We start from the raw sequence: 20,575 nt of genomic DNA on the forward strand, positions 1-20,575 counted from the left end.
GACAGGTCAATGAACTGACTCCATTATGAACACAGGCTATGGTCATTACAGAAAACACCAGACTGATACTTATCAGGATTATTTGTGAGTACACATTGCTGTAACCAAAAAGCTGCGAGATTTGTTTGTTCTTAAATAAATGCTTGTTTTATTTCATTTATATGAAGGAGAGTGTCCTTTTGGAGTCATACCTTGTGGCATTGGTAATAATCTGAGAAAGATTTAGGGAGTCCCATAGCTTTAGGACTTGGTCAGGTGGTTTAAACTCTACTGAGAGGTTTACAGCGTTTTGCATGAATTCCGACTCTTTCAACTTGCATCAAAACAATTTATGAAATCTAATCCACAAAATGTTGCTTAACCCGGTCAAATTCAGTTTCAGTGCAATCCTAGACACTAGAAGGCAACCAAAATTGTTTTATCATTCTACATTCTACACGCGTCAATTAGCCCATGAAGGTCAGCCATCATTACTCAAAATTTCACTTGATTGACAGTGTCTTGGTCCAATGACCACCTATCATTTTGAAACATATCTAGCTAGATAGCCAATGACCTGTTGTTTACAGTAGTATGTGAACACCCTTTGTACGACAAACAACCAATCAAGTTATAGCTGTGCGCAACAGTGTTCATTCTCAAGGGGAAAGCAAAAAGGACTCACCGTAGTTTATGTTATGCAGCGGTTCGTTCTCTTCTACAAACTTTCTCTAAACTGAAAAAGTAAAACATGTCTACAGAGTGTAAAAGCTCATTCGAAGTCCAAGTATTAAAATTTGGATGAGATTATTGCAAAAATTGACTGGGAGAGTGACACAGAACAAATGAATGAGGACTCTGAGAGCACATTTTTGATTCCAGTGCGGAATAATTGTTTTTGGCAGGAAAATACTTTTAGATAAGTAAGATCACTTTTAGATCAGTAAGTAAAATATGTTATTGCTTCTCATGCTTATGCAGTTGTTTAAATGGTTGCATATTCATTTGAGATATTTTTCTTTGATTTCGACATATATATATATATATATAGACCTGAGTCATACCATGTATTAGCATAGACTATGTGTATGTTATGTTGGCTATTGGTTAACATATTTCATTATAGTGAATTATTGTGTCCCCAAAACTCTATATAATATATGTTTATATTGTGTAGTTGATCTATTGATGCAGGGCTCATCTGTAAAAATATTGATGCAGGGCTCACTCCCTGCTAAAATAAAGGTTAAATTAAATAAGTAATAGTAAAAATGTTAAATTCTCAATAGAGGTAGATACACGGATGACCTCTGGGAGCCAATTCCAAAGAGACCACAATCAAGTCCTCCATCCCTCACTCATTCAAACGTAGGAACTGGTTCCTCCAGTCTGACCCCTACTGCTCTATCTCTGGCTCCACACCCACCCCCGCCTGACCAAAATACATAACTGCAGACCTGAATGTGCCTCAAGACATCTCCCATCCCCTGTACACTACTTGCGCTGTTACCCTCTGCTTCACAGCAGAAAGAGACTGCTATAGGACTTGGCATCAGCAGCACAATCTTGTGTAGAGGACAGTGGGTGCTCTAAATACTCTAATTGTCGATAGTGTGTAAATCTTTTTTCACTTTGAGTGTGGTTTGTGCACTTATGACATTAGATAAGTGTTTGCTGCTAATTTGACCGTGATCTTAAATAGTTCACATCTGTGTTGTGAGGCATTGGATCAGCGATCTCATGTTAGTACCTTTTATGTAGGGAAGTTACATTGTTTGTTTTATCTTTTACCAGATCTATTGTGTTATTATCCTACATTCATTTCACATTTCCACAAACTTCAAAGTGTTTCCTTTGAAATAGTATCAAGAATATGCATATCCTTGCTGTGGATCATGAAATAACCTTCACAAATCAGCAGAATGTTAATAACTTTATGTAGTGTCCTGTAATACTTAGTTTTAAATGAGACACCATCAGTCATTCATAACACGTCCATAGACTCTATATTGCGTGACGCTGTACTTAATTTAAAGTCTGCTCCCTTTGGGGCGGCAGGTAGCCTAGTGGTTAGAGTGTTGGGCCAGTAACCGAAAGGTTGCTGCATCGAATCCCTGAGCTGACAAGGTAAAAATCAGTCATTTTGCACCTGAACAAGGCAGGTAACCCACTGTTCCCCGGGAAGGCCGTCAATGTAAATAAGAATTTGTTCTGAAGTGACTTGCCTAGTTAAATAAAATGTACTAAATGTTGTCATTTATAACACGAACATAAATGTCTTATCATATGATACTGTACTTACTATAAAGTCTGACGCCTTTAGTCATTCATAACACATGAAAACTTAATGATGTAAACACAAATGTATTACCACTTGGGGAATTATCACCAACAGCTAAAACAATTAAACATGACACTATATATACATTTCATTTTATTTGTACATTTTTAAAACAATACATTACATTTAAAAAATTCTAGCAATTAAACTACATTGAACAGGGCAGTGAATAGCTTGTCCCTGAGCTGGCAGACAAATGGTTCTTGCCTCTCTTCCTGCTGGAGGTATGCATATTGGTTCCAACCTTAAAAGTAAAAAATAAAGAAAGTTAGCAGGTCTGTTGGGAAATGCTTTGTCACACCATCTGGATGAGGGCATTTCTAAATCTTTCCATTTAGAAATTCTAAATGGGAAGATTGAGAACCATTCAATTTGTATTATTACAGTACCAGTCAAAAGTTTGTACACACCTACTCAGTCAAGGGTTTTTATTTTGACTATTTTCTACATTGCAGAATAATTGTAAATGAGAATTTGTTCTTAACTTTTTTACTTCTGCCTCCTTAAATAAAGGTAAAATAAAATGAGGAATGCTTCTCCAACAGTCTTGAGCACTTGTTGGCTGCTTTTCCTTGACTCTACGGTCCAACTCATCCCAAACCATCTCAATTGGGTTGAGGTCGGGTGATTGTGGAGGCCAGGTCTTCTGATGCAGCACTCCATCACTCTCGTTGGTCAAATAGCCCTTACACAGCCTGGAGGTATGTTTTGGGTCATTGTCCTGTTGAAAAACAAATTATAGTCCCACTAAGCGTAAACCAGATGGGATGGCGTATCACTACGGAATGCTGTGGTAGCCATGCTCGTTAAGTGTGCCTTGAATTCTAAATAAATCACTGACAGTGTCACCAGCAAAGCACCCCCACACCATCACACCTCCTCCTTCATGCTTCATGGTGGGAACCACACATGCGGAGAACATCCGTTCACCTACTCTGCGTCTCACAAAGACACAGTGGTTGGAACAAAAACCTCAAATTTGGACTCATCTGACCAAATGACAGATTTCCACCGGTCTAATGTCCATTGAGCGTGTTTCTTGACCCAAGCAAGTCTCTTCTTATTATTCATTCATCTTATTAGTAGTGGTTACCTCTACAGCAGAGAGCCAGTTTCATCAGTGTTTGATTTTTTTTTTAAACTTGGAAGAAATTCTAAAAGTTCTTGAGATTTTCCACATTGACTGACCTTCATGTCTTAAAGTAATGATGGACTGTCGTTTCTCTTTGCTTATTTGTGCTGTTATTGACATAATATGGACTTGGTCTTTTACCAAATAGGGTTATTGTCTGTATACCACCACTAACTTGTCACAACTGATTGGCTCAAACACATTAAGAAGGAAAGAAATTCCACAAATTAACTTTTAACAAGGCACACCTAATTGAAATGCATTCCAGGTGACTACCTCATGAAGGTTGAGAGAATGCCAATAGTGCGCAAAGCTGTCTTCAAGGCAAAGGGTGGCAACTTTGAAGAACCTAAAATATATTTAGATTTGTTTAACACTTTTTTGGTTACTAAATTATTACATGTTTTTTCATAGTTTTGATGTCTTCACTATTATTCTACAATGTACAATGAGTGTGTCCATACTTCTGACAGGTAGTGTATAGGCATAAAAAGAAAACTTTCTATTTACACAAGCTTAACTCGGGTCGGAATTCCCCCCTAAAATATACTAAGATTCCCTGGTGTAAACATCTCGACAGGACACAATGTGTGTGTATAGCATTAGTCGTCCTTACAGATTACTTACTGTGTACTATGAACCAATTATATCTCACCAAAAGGAAGAAAACAAAACACAAACTTCTGTCAAATTAGTGGAAACTTCTCAAGCTTCCTTTCCACTGCCCATTGTGAATGAATGTCATTGCAAGTGCAGTAAATGTAATCTAGTCTCTATTTGTTATTTTAAATCTGGGAGAAATGATTGAAGAGTATTTATGAAGGGTCAAAGGTTTCATAATGAAAAATGCAAAAGTTTGTCCAAAATGTTTTATTTTGTAAAGAGGGCAAGGAGTTGATTAACATTGTGTTCCACTAAAGGATAATATATTCAAATGTACATGCAGTACAAGGTTAGTACGGTTGTTTGAATGCACACAACAAGGATCACACAAAATCAATCTTTATTCCAACATTTATCTCTAATGAAAATTGATAAAAAGTTCATATATCAAATAGATTTTTTTTTAAATAACAATAGTAATCCTCAAGATGTCAGAAATTAAAACAATGACATGCAGAATGTATACTGAACAAAAATATAAAAGAAACATGTAAAGTGTTGGTCCCATATTTAAATGAGCTGAAATAAATTATCCCAGAAATTGTCCACACACACAAAAAGTTTATTTCTCTCAAATGTTGTGCACAAATTTGATTACATCCATGTTAGTGAGCATTTCTCATTTGCCTAGATAATCTATCCACCTGACAGATGTGGCACATCAAGAAGCTGATTAAACAGTATGATCATTACACGGGTACAATTTGTGCTGGTGAAAATAAAAGGCCACCCTAAAATGTGCAGTTTTGTCCCACAATGCCTCAAGCTGAGGGAGTGTGCAATTGGCATGTTGACAAACGTTAAAAAAAGCTATACAAACGGACCAAATAAACTCACACTGAGTTTTGTTCCATGATTGGTTAAGAGATATACATAAAACATGACATACACACACAATCAAATTGTTCAATAGCTCCACCAGAGCTATTGCCAGAGAATTTAATGATAATTTCTCTACCGAAAGCCGCCTCCAATGTTGTTTTAGAGAATTTGGCAGTACATCCAACCGGCCTCACAACTGCAGACCATGTGTACGTCGTTGTGTGGGCGAGCGGTTTGCTGATGTCAAGTTGTGAACAATGCCCCATGGCGGCGGTGTGGTTATGGTATGGGCAGAACAACGAACACAACTGCATTTTATCGATAGCCATTTGAATGCACAAAAATACCGTGACGAAATCCTGATGGCCATTTTCTTTTTTTAAGTATCTTTGACCAACAGATGCATATCTGTATTCCGTTATGTGAAATCCACAGATCAGGGCCGAATATATTTATTTCATTTGACAGATTTCCTCATATGAACTGCATGTAACTCAGTAAAATCTTTGAAATTTCTGCATGTTGCATTTAAATATTTGTTCAGTATATATTCGTCAGGTTAATTTAATGAGAAACATAAAACTAACAAAAACAGTCAATGAGTAGACAACTCAGCCATATAAACTTTCCAGGTGTATGCTTGGCTTAGTCTCAATTCTCTTTCATCCTTTAGTGTGTAGTTGTTCACTTCCTTTCACTGATTTGAAAGGAAATAATTGGTGGAACAGACGTGGTGGAAACCCATGCCTCCAATGCATTGCTTTTAGATGTGTGGGTAGTGAATGAGTGCACACTTCAGAAGATATTGGGCGTTAAAGCCCCTTTACTGCCCGCTTCGTTGGTTATGCTTGGAGCATTAACCCATACGAGAGTTATGTATTTGTTTTAGTACTTTATGTACTAAGTCAATAGGCAAACTAAGAAACTGCTATCGAAGTCTGAGGGATGCTAACCAGCCCTAGCCATTAGAAACATATTTTTGTTAGATGCCGCATGAAATTCATGACCAAAATGTAATGACATGTCCGGAAAATATTCAACATGGGGCAGATTCAGACTTAGGAAACGTATGCGTTTCCTATACACTTCTCAGTGTTTGGTATTCAGACTTACCTTAGTCGGGTAACACGCTCTGAAAAAACTTAATTCAATCACATTTGCTGGCAAACAGATTTTTCATCCAATAGGGTTCAGCACATTTATCTTAAGCCATCCCTTCCAATACGGTGTACCTTTTAGTTAGAATTTTGATGACAGACTCACTAGAATATATTGAGAACGAGTTCAGAATATTATGGATCAATGAAAGAAAGCAATCTAAACAAATGCATATCTGTCTGTGTTTCAGCACCAGTCGGTAGATTGAAAAATACTCTGATCTTGTCGATTATTCAGGTTTAGGAAAGTATTTATGAATCATTAAAAAAAAAAACAGGTTTAGCGAGACTTTATGCACGAAAGAAAGAAAAAGGTGGTTTGATCAATTCTGAAAATTGCCACATTCATTTACCCGTGGCAATGTTGGAAGATTAGCGTATATTGAATTATAATAGGGAGAATAGTGTACAATAGTAGGCTCTACCATCGTCTATTGCATGCACTGACCATGAAACTGTTTGATGACACGGCCAACACGACACGGTGTCGTGTTCAAACTGTTACAGCTTGGTTTTGCGCTCAACTCCATGATTTAATTAGCCTACACGTTTAAAAAATATATTACCAACTGTTACTATTAATCGTCAGCAACAACCACATAGCCATTTACAGAGGAAGCAAATTAAGGTAAATAAAACAATGTAATTAAATGAAATGATAAAGGGAACAGTAAATTGGCAGAATAAATATTTAAGGGATAATCAACGCGTTCTATGGAAAATAATGAACGACGTGGAAGGTGTGTCCCACGTCGCAGAGTGGAACTGACCTTCCACGAGTTGCATTATTTTCCAGAGAAAGCAGAGCCCAGAGTTGATTATCCCTTTTATACCATGCCAATAATTTAACACATTTGCCTCTAGAAATGTGTTCAACATCCACTAAGGTAGCTAGGAACTTTACTAGATAACAAAACAGACTTGCTAGTTTAGCTAACCAAACCATCAGACCTAGCTTGCGATTATGAAAATCTAATTCAACAATGCCAATGTTTTCAATTCGACTTTTGCTTTCAATGCAGCTCAAACACAGAACATGTAAGGATGAACTATAGCCATTGAATTCTACCATGCTGATATACCGTGCTTTATTTCCCTATAACGCACGCTCTAGAATCCCCTTCAGAAACTAGTACTTAACAACGCCATGGTATAAGTGTGGTTATTAGGCCTACTGACCGTCGATACTGATAGTGGCTAATATTTAACATGATAGAAATAGGAAACGGAGAAAGTTGGGGGTAGCCTAAAATTAAGACTTTTGAGAGTGCCCATCCCTGCAAGTTAAAAGGCCGTACAAATTCAATTCTGCATAACGACACAGCATTTCATAAACTTTACTGTGGGACATTTCTATATACTTCAGTTTTCTGCCATATTCATGGTTTCCTCACGCGTAAAGGTGGTGGAATTATTAGTGGATTAAGTTCAAGGTCAGAGAGAAAAGTGCATAAAAAAGGGAATTAAGTTCCATTTACGCCCGCTTAACTCAGGTCGGAATCAGCACCCATGTGAAAGCTGAAAGGATGGGGATGACGTAGAAACCAGTCAAATGACTGACCAGAAGACAGGTCAGTATACGGTGACAGACAGGAGTTCCTCTGGAGCCTGGGGTGGTTGGTTGGGTCCCAGAGGTGTGGTGGTGGTCTGGTGAGTAAAAAAGTCCCAAGGTAGAAACTGCAGTCTTAAACATGTGCCATACCTTAAAATGTTGGAGAGGAAAACACCCCCACACTCATCAATATGATGAGCAGCCAAGTCCCCCATTTTTTTTTTGTCTCAGCTGCAAAAATAAGTATTTATTTTTGCAGCTGAGAAAACAAAAGATAAAAATAAAATATAACAATAAAAAATACAACTCCAGATGTTTTTATGTTGATTGAATGTAAAGAAAAAAATAACTGGAGCTAGACTTCTGAGTATCCAAAAGTACTGGTCTGAAGGACCCATGTTGGTCAGGGTAGGGTGTCCGTTGGGATGCCCTCAGTAAAATGCCAAAACAGCAGTAGCAGTATCCTGGCAGGCAATCCTTTAGGGGGACTAACGCTATGTACTTCCAGCAGCCTGGGCCTCTCCTCCCTCTGAGTTAACTGCGGGACAGAGCAACAACAAAGTTAATACCTGTATTACTGTATGATGGACAGAAAGACTAGTAGTACATAAATAGTGATTGGAAAGATACATGAAGACATGCTGCTAACTGCAGTGAGAAGACTACAACAACTAGAGCAATGGGCACAGTTGGGAATAATTATTCACAATATACCACAGAGGCAGTTGAAGAACTTTGAAGTCACACTAAGTGCTGGAATGCCACAGACACACACCAATGTCACTCACACATGTCAATCTCTGGTCTAAACCAGAGACTGGTGCACGTGCACACAGACACACACAGTAAGCCCACTACAGATGTATCTAGTTATTGATCAGACCTGCAGCATTGTTGACCTGATCTTCCTCATCGCTGTCCCCTTCAGAGTGGGGCAAGTCAGCCTCAGGGGCACAGTCTGCAGCCGGGGCCTCCTGGGGCTCCTGGTCCGCCCGGCTCTTCAGGGCCAGGATACGATGGTGCAGGGCTGCTGCCAGCTGACCTGTGTCCTCCCTAGAACTAGCCTGGAGATGATGACAATAACAGCAAGAACGGACAGAGCGAAGTCATTAAAAACACCACAACAATAATAGGGATAAACAACACATCAGTCAGACAACTGCTGCACTGTGTCCTAAAAACTAGCCTCAATTGAACCACAATGACAGGGACACGGAAGTTATCAAAAACACTTGTGCTGATGAGGCGTTGAATTCAAGCACCTGTCTACTTCCTTATCCCTGTACTCCCTCTAGTGTCTCTGAGTACTACACCACATTTCAAAATAATTTATTTAAATAGGGACAGGTACAAACACAGGGGTATTTTAATTTAGACACAAGATTGCAGAAAGCAGATGCAAACAGTTGCAAAAAGCTTTACTCCAAATGGAAAATGTTCTGAAATGAAATCAAGAGTCTTTTGGACAAATCCAGGTAAGTCCCTCCCCATTTCGTTCTGTTGGCTTCCGTTTGGTTCGTTAGGTTCCCCCCCAAAGGTGTGACAGATGGGAAAAAAACTATAGAGCTGAGTACAACACCCAACCCCAGATAAATTGCAAAAACTACACACAAAGCGTGTGATACGACTAACGTGAAGCAGGCTAAACACTGGGCAATGGTGATGTCATACCGATATTAGGAAGACCTTAACCCCTTGGTCTTCTGTGTCCATGGCGGTGACACGGACACTCTTTTCGCTGGCCTTGTCCACTTGCATCTGAGGCCACAGTTTGGTGTTCAGGATCAATCTAAGGCTGCCCTGGGTCCGCATCACTTGGGGAACACACAGAGGTATATGGGTCAAGGAAGTTAGATAAAAAATGTAAACAGAAAAAAAATTGGTAGACTACCATTATAAAGTTTGGGGTCACCTAGAAATGTTCTTGTTTTTGAAAGAAAAGCACATTTTTGGTCCATTAAAATAACATGAAATTGATCAGAAATACTGTTGTTAATAGACATTGTTAATGTTGTAAATGGATTATCTACATAGGCGTACAGAGGCCTATTATCAGAAACCATCACTCCTGTGTTCCAATGGCACGTTGTGTTAGCTAATCTAAGTTGATAATTTTAAAACGCTAATTGATCATTAGAAAACCCTTTTGCAATTATGTTGGCACAGCTGAAAACTGTTGTTCTCATTAAAGAAGCAATAAAACGGGCCTTCTTTAGACAAGTTCAGTATCCGGAGCATCAGCATTTGTGGGTTCGATTACAAGCTCAAATTGGCCAGAAACAAAGAACTTTCATCTGAAACTCGTCCGTCTATTCTTGTTCTGAGAAATGAAGACTATTCCATGCGAGAAATTGCCAAGAAACTGAAGATCTCGTACAATGCTGTGTAATTACGCTCTTCACAGAACAGCGCAAACGGGCTCTAACCAGAATAGAAAGAGTGGGAGGCCCCGGTACACAACTGAGCAAGACGACAAGTACATTAGTGTCTAGTTTGAGAAACAGACGCCTCACAAGTCCTCAACTGGCAGCTTTATTATATAGTACCTGCAAAATACCAGTCTCAATGTCAACAGTGAAGAGTCGAGTCCGGGATGCTGGCCTTCTAGGCAGAGTTACAAAGAAAAAGCCATATCTCAGACTGGCCAATAAAAAAGAAAAGATTAAGATGGGCAAAAGAAAACAGCCACTGGACAGATGAACTCTGACTAGAAGGCAAGCATCCCGGAGTCGCCTGGACAGTGTCCCATGGTGGCGTTGGGGTTATGGTATTGGCAGGCAGGCATAAGCCACGGACAACAAACACAATTTTATTGATGGCAATTTAAAGGCACAGAGATACCGTGACGAGATCCTGAGGCCCATTGTCGTGCCATTCATCTGCAGCCAATCACCTCATGTTTCAACATGCTAATTTACAGCACCATGTCGCAAGGATATGTAAACAATTCCTGGAAGCTGAAAATGTCCCAGTTTGTCCCTGGCCTGCAATGTCACCCATTGAGCATGTTTTGTGGATGGCTCTGGATTGATGTGTACGACAGGTTGTTCCAGTTCCCGCCAATATCCAGTAACTTCGCACAGCCATTGAAGCAAAGTGGTCAACAGCCATCAACTCTATGCGAAGAAAATGCTGACTGGTTCTCTGATCCATGCCCCAAAGGTACATATGACCAAAATATGCACCTCTGTATTCCAAGTCATGTGAAATATATAGATTACAGCCTAATGAATTTATTTCATTTGACTGGTTTCCTTATATGAACTGTAACTCGGTAAAATCTTTGAAATTGTTGAATGTTGCATTTATATTTTTGTTCAGTATATTATTTACTGAGACAAACAATCAGTCAAAATGAAATGTGTACAGGCCAGTGTGTGCCTAGGTGAGTGTGTACCTACCTAGACGTGATTGTAGTGATCCGTCGTCTGTGGATGCCATGTCATTAAGCCTGAGCAGCCCTCGACCCCGCTCTATCCACGTCTGGGCTGTCTTGTCAAACACAAACAACTTGCACTGGACCTGAGGGGGGAGACACACACATTACTTATCGGGGGGGAATCACCCATGTCCTTGTAATCTAAATATTTTAAACTAATCCTACATCAGCAAATCCTACTCTGAGACGCTATGTGAATATGGGCCCTGATGTATTCGTATATTGTCAGCCAAAGACTAGACACCTACCTGCAAAACGTTGCTTTCTGATTCTTCTCCAGTTTTGACGTCTACCTTCTCCAAGATGCACTTCTTGGCTGTGGCTTTGGTGTACGCTGCTGCAGATTCCTCCAGTGACTCTGTCACGTTGTTACCTGTGATGACACACACACACGTAACAAGTTAACTAGAAATATACACAGGGATCAGCACTGGGCTGTGTGTGAGTCTTACCCTTCTCTGGTATGTTTTCCTTGGAAGAGGATTCAGACACAGGGGGAGCTGGTAAGACTTTACAGTCTTCCACTGATGCCTCCCCTCCCTTGGAAGGGCTCTGAAAATACACAGTACTGTCAGTCAACCATGCATTGTCACTACAGCGCAATAATAAAGTCCATTCCTACAGTTCACTCCTGATACAGCGCATTCCGGAAAGCATTCTAAAAATTGATATGAAAAACCTTTTCTCATCAATCTACACACAATACCCCATAACGACAAAGCGAAAACAGGCTTAGAAATTTTTTGCAAAGCTATTAAAAATAAATATTGCATTTACCTACGAATTCAGAGCCTTTACTCGGTACTTTACTGAAGCCCCTTTGGCAGCGGTTACAGCCTCGAGTCTTCTTGGCACACTTGTATTTGGGGAGTTTCTCCCATTCTTCTCTACAAATCATCTCAAGCTCTGTCAGGTTGGATGTGGAGAGTCGCGGCACAGCTATTTTCAGGTCTCTCCAGAGATGTTTGATCGGGTTCAAGTCCGGATGTTTGATCAGGTTCAAGTCCGGGCTCTGGCTGGGCCACTCAAGGACATTCAGAGACTTGTCCCGAAGCCACTCCTGCATTGACTTGGATGTGTGCTTAGGGTTCTTGTCCTGTTGGAAGGGGAACCTTTGCCCCAGTCTGAGGTCCTGAGCAGGTTTTCATCAAGGATCTTTCTGTACTTTGCTCTGTTCAACTTTGATCCGTTCATCTTTCCCTCGATCCTGACAAGTCTCCTAGTCACTGCCGCTGAAAAACATCCCCACAGCATGATGCTGCCACCACCATGCTTCACCGTAGGGATAGTATTGGCCAGGTGATGAGCGGTGCATGGTTTCCTCCAAACATTACACTTGGCATTCAGGCCAAAGAGTTCAATGTTGGTTTCATCAGACCAGAGAATCTTGTTTCTCATGGTCTGAGAGTCCTTTGAACTCTTTGGCAAACTCCACGTGGGCTGTCATGTGCCTTTTACTGAGGAGTGGCTTCTGTCTCGACCTGATTGGTGGAGTGCTGTAGAGATGGTTGTCTGTCTGGAAGGTTCTCCCATCTCAACAGAGTAACTCTGGAGCTCTGTTAGAGGTCACCTCCCTGACCAAGGCCCTTCTCCCCTGATTGCTCAGTTTGGCCGGGCGGCCAGCTCTAGGATGAGTCTTGGTGGTTCCAAACTTCTTCCATTTAAGAATGATCGAGGCCACTGTGTTCTTGGGGACCTTCAATGCTGCAGAAATGTTTTGGTACCCTTCCCCAAATCTGTGCCTTGACACAATCCTGTCTTGGAGATCTACAGAAAATTCCTTCAACCCCATGGCTTGGTTTTTGCTCTGACAAACTGTCAACTGTGGGACCTTATATAGACAGGTATGTGCCTTTCAATCAATTGAATTTACCACAAGTGTACTCCAATCAAGTTGTAGAAACATCTCAAGGATGATCAATGGAAACAGGATGCATCAGAGTACAATTTCAAGTCGCATAGCAAAGGGTCTGAATAATTATGCATCTGTTTTTTTATTTGTAATAAATTTGCAAAAAAATCTAAACCTGTTTTCGGTTTGTCATTATGGGGTATTGTGTGTAGATTGATTAAATAAAACAATTATCCTCATCAATTTTAGAATACGGCTGCAACGTAACAAAATTTGGAAAAAATGAAGCGGTCAGAATACTTTCCGAATGCACTATAAGTCAAAATAAGTGTGCACAGTACACACACACAGTTCTCTCGTCTCCATAACAGTCCCAGGCGGTTGTATTTCTCAGGAGCCATCTCTATTTGGGTTCAACTGGGTTTGCTCGATCACCATCTCTATGGTCTATGTCATGGCCTAAAGGGCAATGCCCCTACTAATCAAACAGACAGTCTCTACTCACTAGGACTCTCTCTGACATGTTCTGTCCAAAGACAAATTTGGCCCCCTTGTCGGTATTGTGTATGGCGTTCTTTGAACTGAAAGGAAACAAGAAGATATTAGCATATTTTAGTCATTTAACAGACAGTTATCCAGAGCAACTTACAATTAATGCATTCAATTAAAGCAGCTAAAACAATCATATTACGATTATTGCAAAACCATAAAAAATTGTGAAAAGAACAAGTCTGATCTGAACTCATAAAGAAGCAGATTCCCTGCCAGAGCAAAGGTCTGAAAAGCCAGTGACATAAAATGTTACCTGGGGGTGGCGATGTATTGTAAGAAATAGTTTGTTCCCTCCTGAGAATCCAGGGGTAACAACTTGCCATCTTTACTATTCTCGTCCAACTAGAAAGGGAGATAAAGAGAACCGTCAGCTAAAATAAATATTCTGATGTTTCTTGCTAAGATTATTTTTTACAAAAATAAATTGGATATTTAAACATCACCCTTGAATAATTTGAAGTGATTGTTTAAAGGGGAAATAACTACCTTTGCTCGGTCTTTGATATTTTGCCCAAACACGAAAGAGGACTCTGCAGAACAATCGTTCTTCTCTCTGCTCGCTCCATCCTCCCTTTCATGTTTCTACAGGAGGCAAGATACAGCAGTCAGTCATCATGATGGGTTTGGGGAATTCAGCTTTAATTTATTGTTGTAAAATAATAATAATAATAATTGGGCAACCAAAAATAAACAACTTGCAGGATTCTGACAGTAAATTATTTCCAAAAAGTAGCTCTGGGCAGTTACTACTCTCTTTATGCAATTACAAGCTAATCAAATCTCAAGTGTGCCATGTAGCGCTAGTACACTTCTGCCTCTGTATATTAGACAGGACCATGATCGTAGTCCTCACCGGTGACTTAGCGAGGACGTCTGAGTGCTCAGTGTTGTTCTGGAAGATGCTCGACCCTTCTGACGTTCCGTCGGAAAACTTCTTCACCCCGTTAGTGGACTCTGAGTTGGACTTGACTGGTGGGGCCTGGAGTAAGGCTGGCCGGAGCACACTGCGCTGCTGCTCCTTGGGTTTCTGACTGGGGACGCCTGGAACACAATCTGCTAATGGATTGGATCTGAATGCTTTACAGAACTACCCCATGCACCACCATGTACTATACCATGCACCACCATGCCATGTACTATATCACAACTATCATGCACTATATCACAATTACCATGCACCACCTTGTGCTACATCAGCACTACCATGCACCATATCACAACTACCATGCACCACCACGTACTACATCAACACTATATCAGAACTAACATGCACCACCATGTACTATATCAGAACTACCACCATGCACCGCCATCCATATGAACATGCTGTACTGCCACCTACGTTTATAAATTTACTTGGACCAGGAGTTTTTCCTGACTACTTATAGGGCCTAGTCATGGGCTATAACAAGGGCCCAATTTTTCTCCTGGTCAAGTCAGCACGCCACATACCAGACCACACCAGTTGAGGCTGGTGGGAGGAGCAGGTTGGGCTCATTGTAATGGTAAACATGGAGCGGTATCAAATATATGGAAACCACATGTTTGACTCAGTTCCATTTATTCCATTTCAGCCATTACAATAAGGCCATCCATCTATAGCTCATCCCACTAGCCTCTACAGAACCACACATACACAGGCTTCAATACCCACCTGAACTAGGCGCCTGGCCGTGGATGAGAGTAGGTGGTTTTAAACGAAACCCTACAGGCTTCTCATCTGGCAAGAGGAAGAAAAAACAGAACATGTAGAATTGTTTTTAAAAATCTATAACTAAACGGCAGCGTTCAAAGTATTATTGTACCCTCAGTACATTTTATCATTAAATAAACACAGCTGCACTACAGTTTATAAGCATACAATCCACATTACATACAAGTCAACCACTGGATACTTCATGAGTGAAGCCTTTATGATGAGGAGTTACTAGAAGTAGACAAGTCTCACCTGGTTCTGAGTCCTCTGAATTCACAGTTGGAGACTGGCAGAAACTTGAGGGCATGAAGACATTGTTCTTACTAGACCCTGCAGAGAGCAGGAGAGAGGCAGCATTACACACAACATATACAAGAGCAAATCTAGAAAATATATTATTTTCCAACAATTAAGTACAAATCAAGAAAAATACATTCAGCAGGGAAAGAATTATCTAATAAGTTTCATTACCAGAATGTGAAGGTGGGAACTGTGTTAAAGATGAAGTCCTCTCTCTTTTTACTGGAGGAAAGTAGCCACCATCCTCTTTGTCTGAACCTGAAAATAAGCAAATTGTCTTATTTTAGCCTTCTGTTGAAATGACCAATTAAAATGCTCTACCTGGGCACTAAGATACGCAGTAGGGCTGTCCTACTGGTCGATCGAGAGTAATCTGTTCTTTCGACTAATCGATTGGTTGAAATTTTAAAATGTGTATTTTTCCATATTTTGACACAGCCTGTGTGTTTTAATAAAATCAACTATAGGCTACTAGATGTATTTTAAAGGCTACTGAACATGTCTGATGCTTTAAGCACACTGTTTGATTAAATAATTAAGACACAAATCACTCAAGCGGGAGCCAGAGATCAAGATTGCCTAACCAGCTGGCCTGCTGCTGCTGCTGGCCTGCTGCTACGCTCCTGAAGTTGCCGGTACTATTACCTGGCTACACCAGGGGTCAGCAAACTTTACCAGTTGGAGTGCCAATTTATCTTACTATTTCTAGTAAGATAGTGACAGTTATGATTTTCATAAGCACATTTTTGTGGAACATTTTTTATTTATAATAAAGTGTTCATATCTCAAAATCATTGTCATATGGTCAATCAACATTATATCTCAATCTTAACGACAATGATACAAATCTGAAAGCAACTATGCATTGCCAACTATGTACAAATAGCCTACACATATAAAACACTGCAGCTTGCAGGTAGAAAATATCCTGATAAAAATGAATATCCTATAAATCACATTGGCTACACAAGGCCTGTTTGCAACTAACCTGATAATCAACGGGGTCCAGCCCGAAGCTCGCACTAGCAAATAGAGGTCGACCGACTATGATTTTTGGAGGACCCCAAAAAGCCGATACCGATTAAATCGGCCGATTTATTTTCACATATATTTGTAATAAAGACAATTACAAAAATACTGAATGAACACTTATTTTAACTTAATATAATACACAAATAAAATCAATTTAGGTCTCAAATAAATAATGAAACATGTTCAATTTGGTTTAAATAATGCAAAAACAAAGTGTTTGGAGAAGAAAGTAAAAGTGCAATATGTGCCATGTAAAAAAGCTAAGGTTTAAGTTCCTTGCTCAGAACATATAAAAGCTGGTGGTTACTTTTAACATGAGTCTTCAATATTCCCAGTTAAGGAGTTTTCGGTTGTAGTTATTATAAGGACTTTCTCTCTATACCGTTTGTATTTCATATACCTTTGACTATTGGATGTTCTAATAGGTACTTTAGCCTAATCTCGGGAGTTGATAGGCTTGAAGTCATAAACAGCGCAATGCTTGAAGCAGCATAGCTGCTGGCAAACGCAGTAAGGTGCTGTTTGAATGAATGAATGTTTTTTATAATATACTTAATGCTAGCTAGCACCTTACCTTGGCTCCTTGCTGCACTCGCATAACAGGTAGTCAGCCTGCCACACAGTCTCCTCGTGGAGTGCAATGTAATCGGCCATGATCGGTGTCCAAAAATGCAGTTTACCGAGTGTTATGAAAACTTGAAATCGGCCCTAATTAAATCAGCCATTCCGATTAATCGGTCGACCTCTACTAGCAAACTTACAAAATGTTATAAAATATTCTGGGACCTCAGAGTTTCCAGCTCCAGTGAGCTTGGGACAGACACAGCTGTAAAGGCTATTTGTGTAAGGGATAAGAAGTATTTTGAAATAAACTAAAACTTGTTTCTCACAAGTGTAGCATAGGTTTTGAGCTTTGCAAACAACGTGTCCACTCCAACAATGAGAAGAGTAAACAACATTAATTATAATATGTTGAATGCATTAACAGAAATTACCATTACCAAACAAGCATGGAAGATTCGAAATTATGGGAATTAACAGTAAATATACTACTGGTGATATGTTATGGGGAATTGATAGACACTAACAATCAAAAGGCAAACAATTCACACAATGAAGTTGGGAAACAATGAATGCACACGAAATGGTGGGAGAGAGCGCATTCTGGAAAGGGACGTGCCTTGTGCATATATATTAGCCACACTCCCCTTCTTCTTGGACTATGGCATGCCCGCAGCTTCATCAATGGATTAGTCCACTGAGACAGGAGCAAATCAGACAGGTGTCTTTGCATGCCATGAAAAAAATGATCTATTTGCAACGGCTCGTCTAAATCAATCTCGGTCGATCAACAGCCTATCGACCAGTGGACTAAAAGGGGTCAGCCCTACTACGCAGTATAATTTGATCACTGGTAAATTAACTACAATTAGTATTAAGGACATTATAAGGTTAGATGGAAATCATATGATGAAATTGGCTAACAGTCAGATGCAATGTATGCATAACCTACCTTCATCTTCTGCACTCGAGCCATCAGCTGATCTCTGTAATAGAGAGCAGCACTAGGTCAACTCTTTGTTTCTCAGACTAGAAACAACTGAGTCAAATTATGAAGCTTTACAGTGAATTTCCATGAAGGCCCATTGATTTCCATCAATGTGAGGGGAAAGAATAGAATACTGTCTAGCTTACCTTCTGTGCTTTATCTTTTTGGAACAGAAACACTGGTGGCGCTATGGCAGGCTTCTCTGTTTAATGAAGAGGGAAATCATGCTTTACCATACAGAAGAGTACATTTGTGACTTGTGTGAAGTGTAGGCCTAATATCAAGACATCACAGCCTGTGAATCAGTTGTTTGTGTCAACAATGAAAAACATTGTCACAGTGATTGTCAAAATCATTTGTTATGAGCAAACATACTGCAGCAGTTGAGTTGACACAGGTTCTGCCATAATGTTTTTTCAGAAAGCTAAAAGGCCTATAAATAAATAATATCCATGTCTGATAAGATACTCGACTGGACTTCTGCCATTTTGAAGTTACTGTAGCTTTGTATCTTACATTGTATTCTGTGCAAACCATGTCTGACACTCTAGATTCTCTGTTTAACGTAGGCATGTGTTTCTAATTCCACAAAGATGTTCATGCCACTTGGGGAAATGCAGGAATAATTAGCTAAGGCTAAACCATAAACCTAGACCTAAAATATTTCTGCCAAAAAGAATCCCAACACATGGATTCAGACTGTTTTGTCCTTCCTCCAACTTTCTGCTAACTGATACACAGACTTCAACTCTCCCCATTCAGTTGAGATACTTCTGAATAGATGCCAAATGACCATGATGCAAGGTTTTTGAGAATAAACAACTTGCATTATATAATCATTTATTCCATTCAGAGAGGTTGCAGTAAACAATCAGTTCAGTCAACAAAAACAACCATACTAGCCTAGAATTGATAAGGGACATTATATTTACTAAAACAAATGTATCTAAATCAAATTAGGCATTTCAAATAGGACAATGTGTGCATCAAACAAATACTATTTTAAACACAGGCTACATGTATGGACTTGACAAGAGCATTGGATTTAGACCATTAAAACTCATGGCCTATCCAACTGAAACTGCAAGGACAACGAGCACCTCAGCAGGCCAGGGTCAGAGAAAGGACTGTCATACTTTGTAAATAAATACAAGCACATGATCTAACAATATGTGTAGCTTGATTGTCACGAGTGACATCATAGCCTAGCTTCCAATCCACATATCCAACCTTACTAGCTAACTACAAAATGTGGATAGTCTGGGTGATATAAATGCGGTCACAATATAGCGCTGGCCAACTACAAGCTAGTTAGCTAACAGGATTTGGCGCACCAACCAGATTTGATAAATTAGTCACCCAGTTCAGAATGTGCAGCATTCATTGGCTAAGATTGCTAGCAACATTTGCTAAGTTGGCTAACACTAACTGTTACCTCGCTGGCAAGTGGGGTGTGAACAAATAGCTTGCTACCTTTAAAGATACTTCATAATTGTATTAGCTAAATCAATGTCCTTGACAAATAGCTAGTTACTACTAATGCCAATGCATGATATAGAAAGTTAGCATTAAGAGGAAGGTAGCTAGCTAGCTAAGTTAGCCATAGCCCCATGAAGTGTCATTTCACCGGTTAAGGTTAGCTGAGGAAATTGTTAGCAACCTAGCTGTGACTGTAACAAATTAACAACTCGTATAGCTAACAAGGTGGCCAATGTGCGTTAACTAGCTAACTGATTAGCTACAGTATACCTTACTAAATGTAGTTAAAAGTAACGTTAGCAAACAGATCTGATTAGCCAGCTTCCCATCCCCGCCTAAATAGCCGAAGTTAGATGTGGCTGGCTTGCTATGGTAGCTAGCTAACGTTACCTGTATTGTGAAAATTAACATGTTCTTTCTTATGTAGCCGGTCTGAAACAAAAATTTGTTCCACTATTTTACTTAAAGGCTGTAAACCACTACGTTTATTGCAAAGTTTGTTTTTGTTTAGTTTTTTTTTATAAATACGTAAACGGCCATGCAGATAATTCAAGTTTTGCTTTGTTTCCTCACACGGACACTGCTCACCTTCGTTTGCCAATTCCGCCATTTTACTTCTCTGCTCACACCCATAACCCACCGCGCAACATACATAAACACCGCCCAGTTTATCTTGTTAAAAAATGCTGCTACTCTGGGCGCTTTCGTAAATTGACTCTGGCTATGTCCTTCGATTTCAGAGCACTCCCGTCTGAGTGTGCAGAATAACTGATGAATTTATGAACGTTCAATACGCCTTAAATATGACCGGTGTCAGTCAACGTCGGCAAAGAAACGTAATTAAATTGTTGCCAGAAACACAGTTACAATCACCAACGCTTTGGATAACATGAACAAAGCCTATAGAGCTCTGCAGAGCTAGGCTTTGTTCATGTTTGTTTGTTTGTTCATGTTATCCGTAGCGTTGATGATTGTAACTGTGTTGCCGGACATATCTCAATGTTGTCTGGAAGTAGCTAGCAAGCGAGTT

General features: G+C 39.8%; 1 protein-coding gene across 2 annotated transcripts; it reads right to left on the reverse strand.

Moving 5' to 3' along the window:
• Positions 1-6,327: 6,327 nt before the first annotated feature.
• ranbp3b (RAN binding protein 3b) lies at positions 6,328-20,299 on the reverse strand. Of its 2 annotated transcripts, none has more exons than XM_020462729.2 (16): positions 20,134-20,299; positions 18,213-18,268; positions 18,031-18,064; positions 15,657-15,743; positions 15,438-15,515; positions 15,144-15,209; positions 14,343-14,542; positions 13,976-14,071; positions 13,743-13,831; positions 13,443-13,518; positions 11,538-11,637; positions 11,334-11,458; positions 11,048-11,168; positions 9,318-9,460; positions 8,530-8,710; positions 6,328-8,184 (listed from the first exon to the last, which is right to left on the reverse strand). In XM_020462729.2, the coding sequence occupies exons 1-16, from the start codon at positions 20,153-20,155 to the stop codon at positions 8,141-8,143; spliced, it is 1,518 nt and encodes a 505-aa protein (XP_020318318.1). In that variant the 5' UTR covers positions 20,156-20,299; the 3' UTR covers positions 6,328-8,140. The 2 variants fall into 2 exon arrangements, with proteins under 2 accessions (XP_020318318.1, XP_020318319.1); XM_020462730.2 differs by having other exon boundaries at positions 14,343-14,530; positions 20,134-20,289.
• Positions 20,300-20,575: the final 276 nt, after the last annotated feature.

The sequence above is a fragment of the Oncorhynchus kisutch genome, linkage group LG27, assembly GCF_002021735.2.
Source record: "Oncorhynchus kisutch isolate 150728-3 linkage group LG27, Okis_V2, whole genome shotgun sequence".
Lineage (NCBI taxonomy): Eukaryota > Metazoa > Chordata > Actinopteri > Salmoniformes > Salmonidae > Oncorhynchus > Oncorhynchus kisutch.

Coding starts and splice junctions, on each gene's coding strand:
- ranbp3b (XM_020462729.2), bottom strand. CDS start 20,155: ATGGCGGAATTGGCAAACGAAG. Junction 18,269..20,133: donor GGCGGAATTGGCAAACGAAG/GTGAGCAGTGTC, acceptor TTCATTAAACAG/AGAAGCCTGCCATAGCGCCA. Junction 14,072..14,342: donor ACGTCCTCGCTAAGTCACCG/GTGAGGACTACG, acceptor TGCCTCCTGTAG/AAACATGAAAGGGAGGATGG.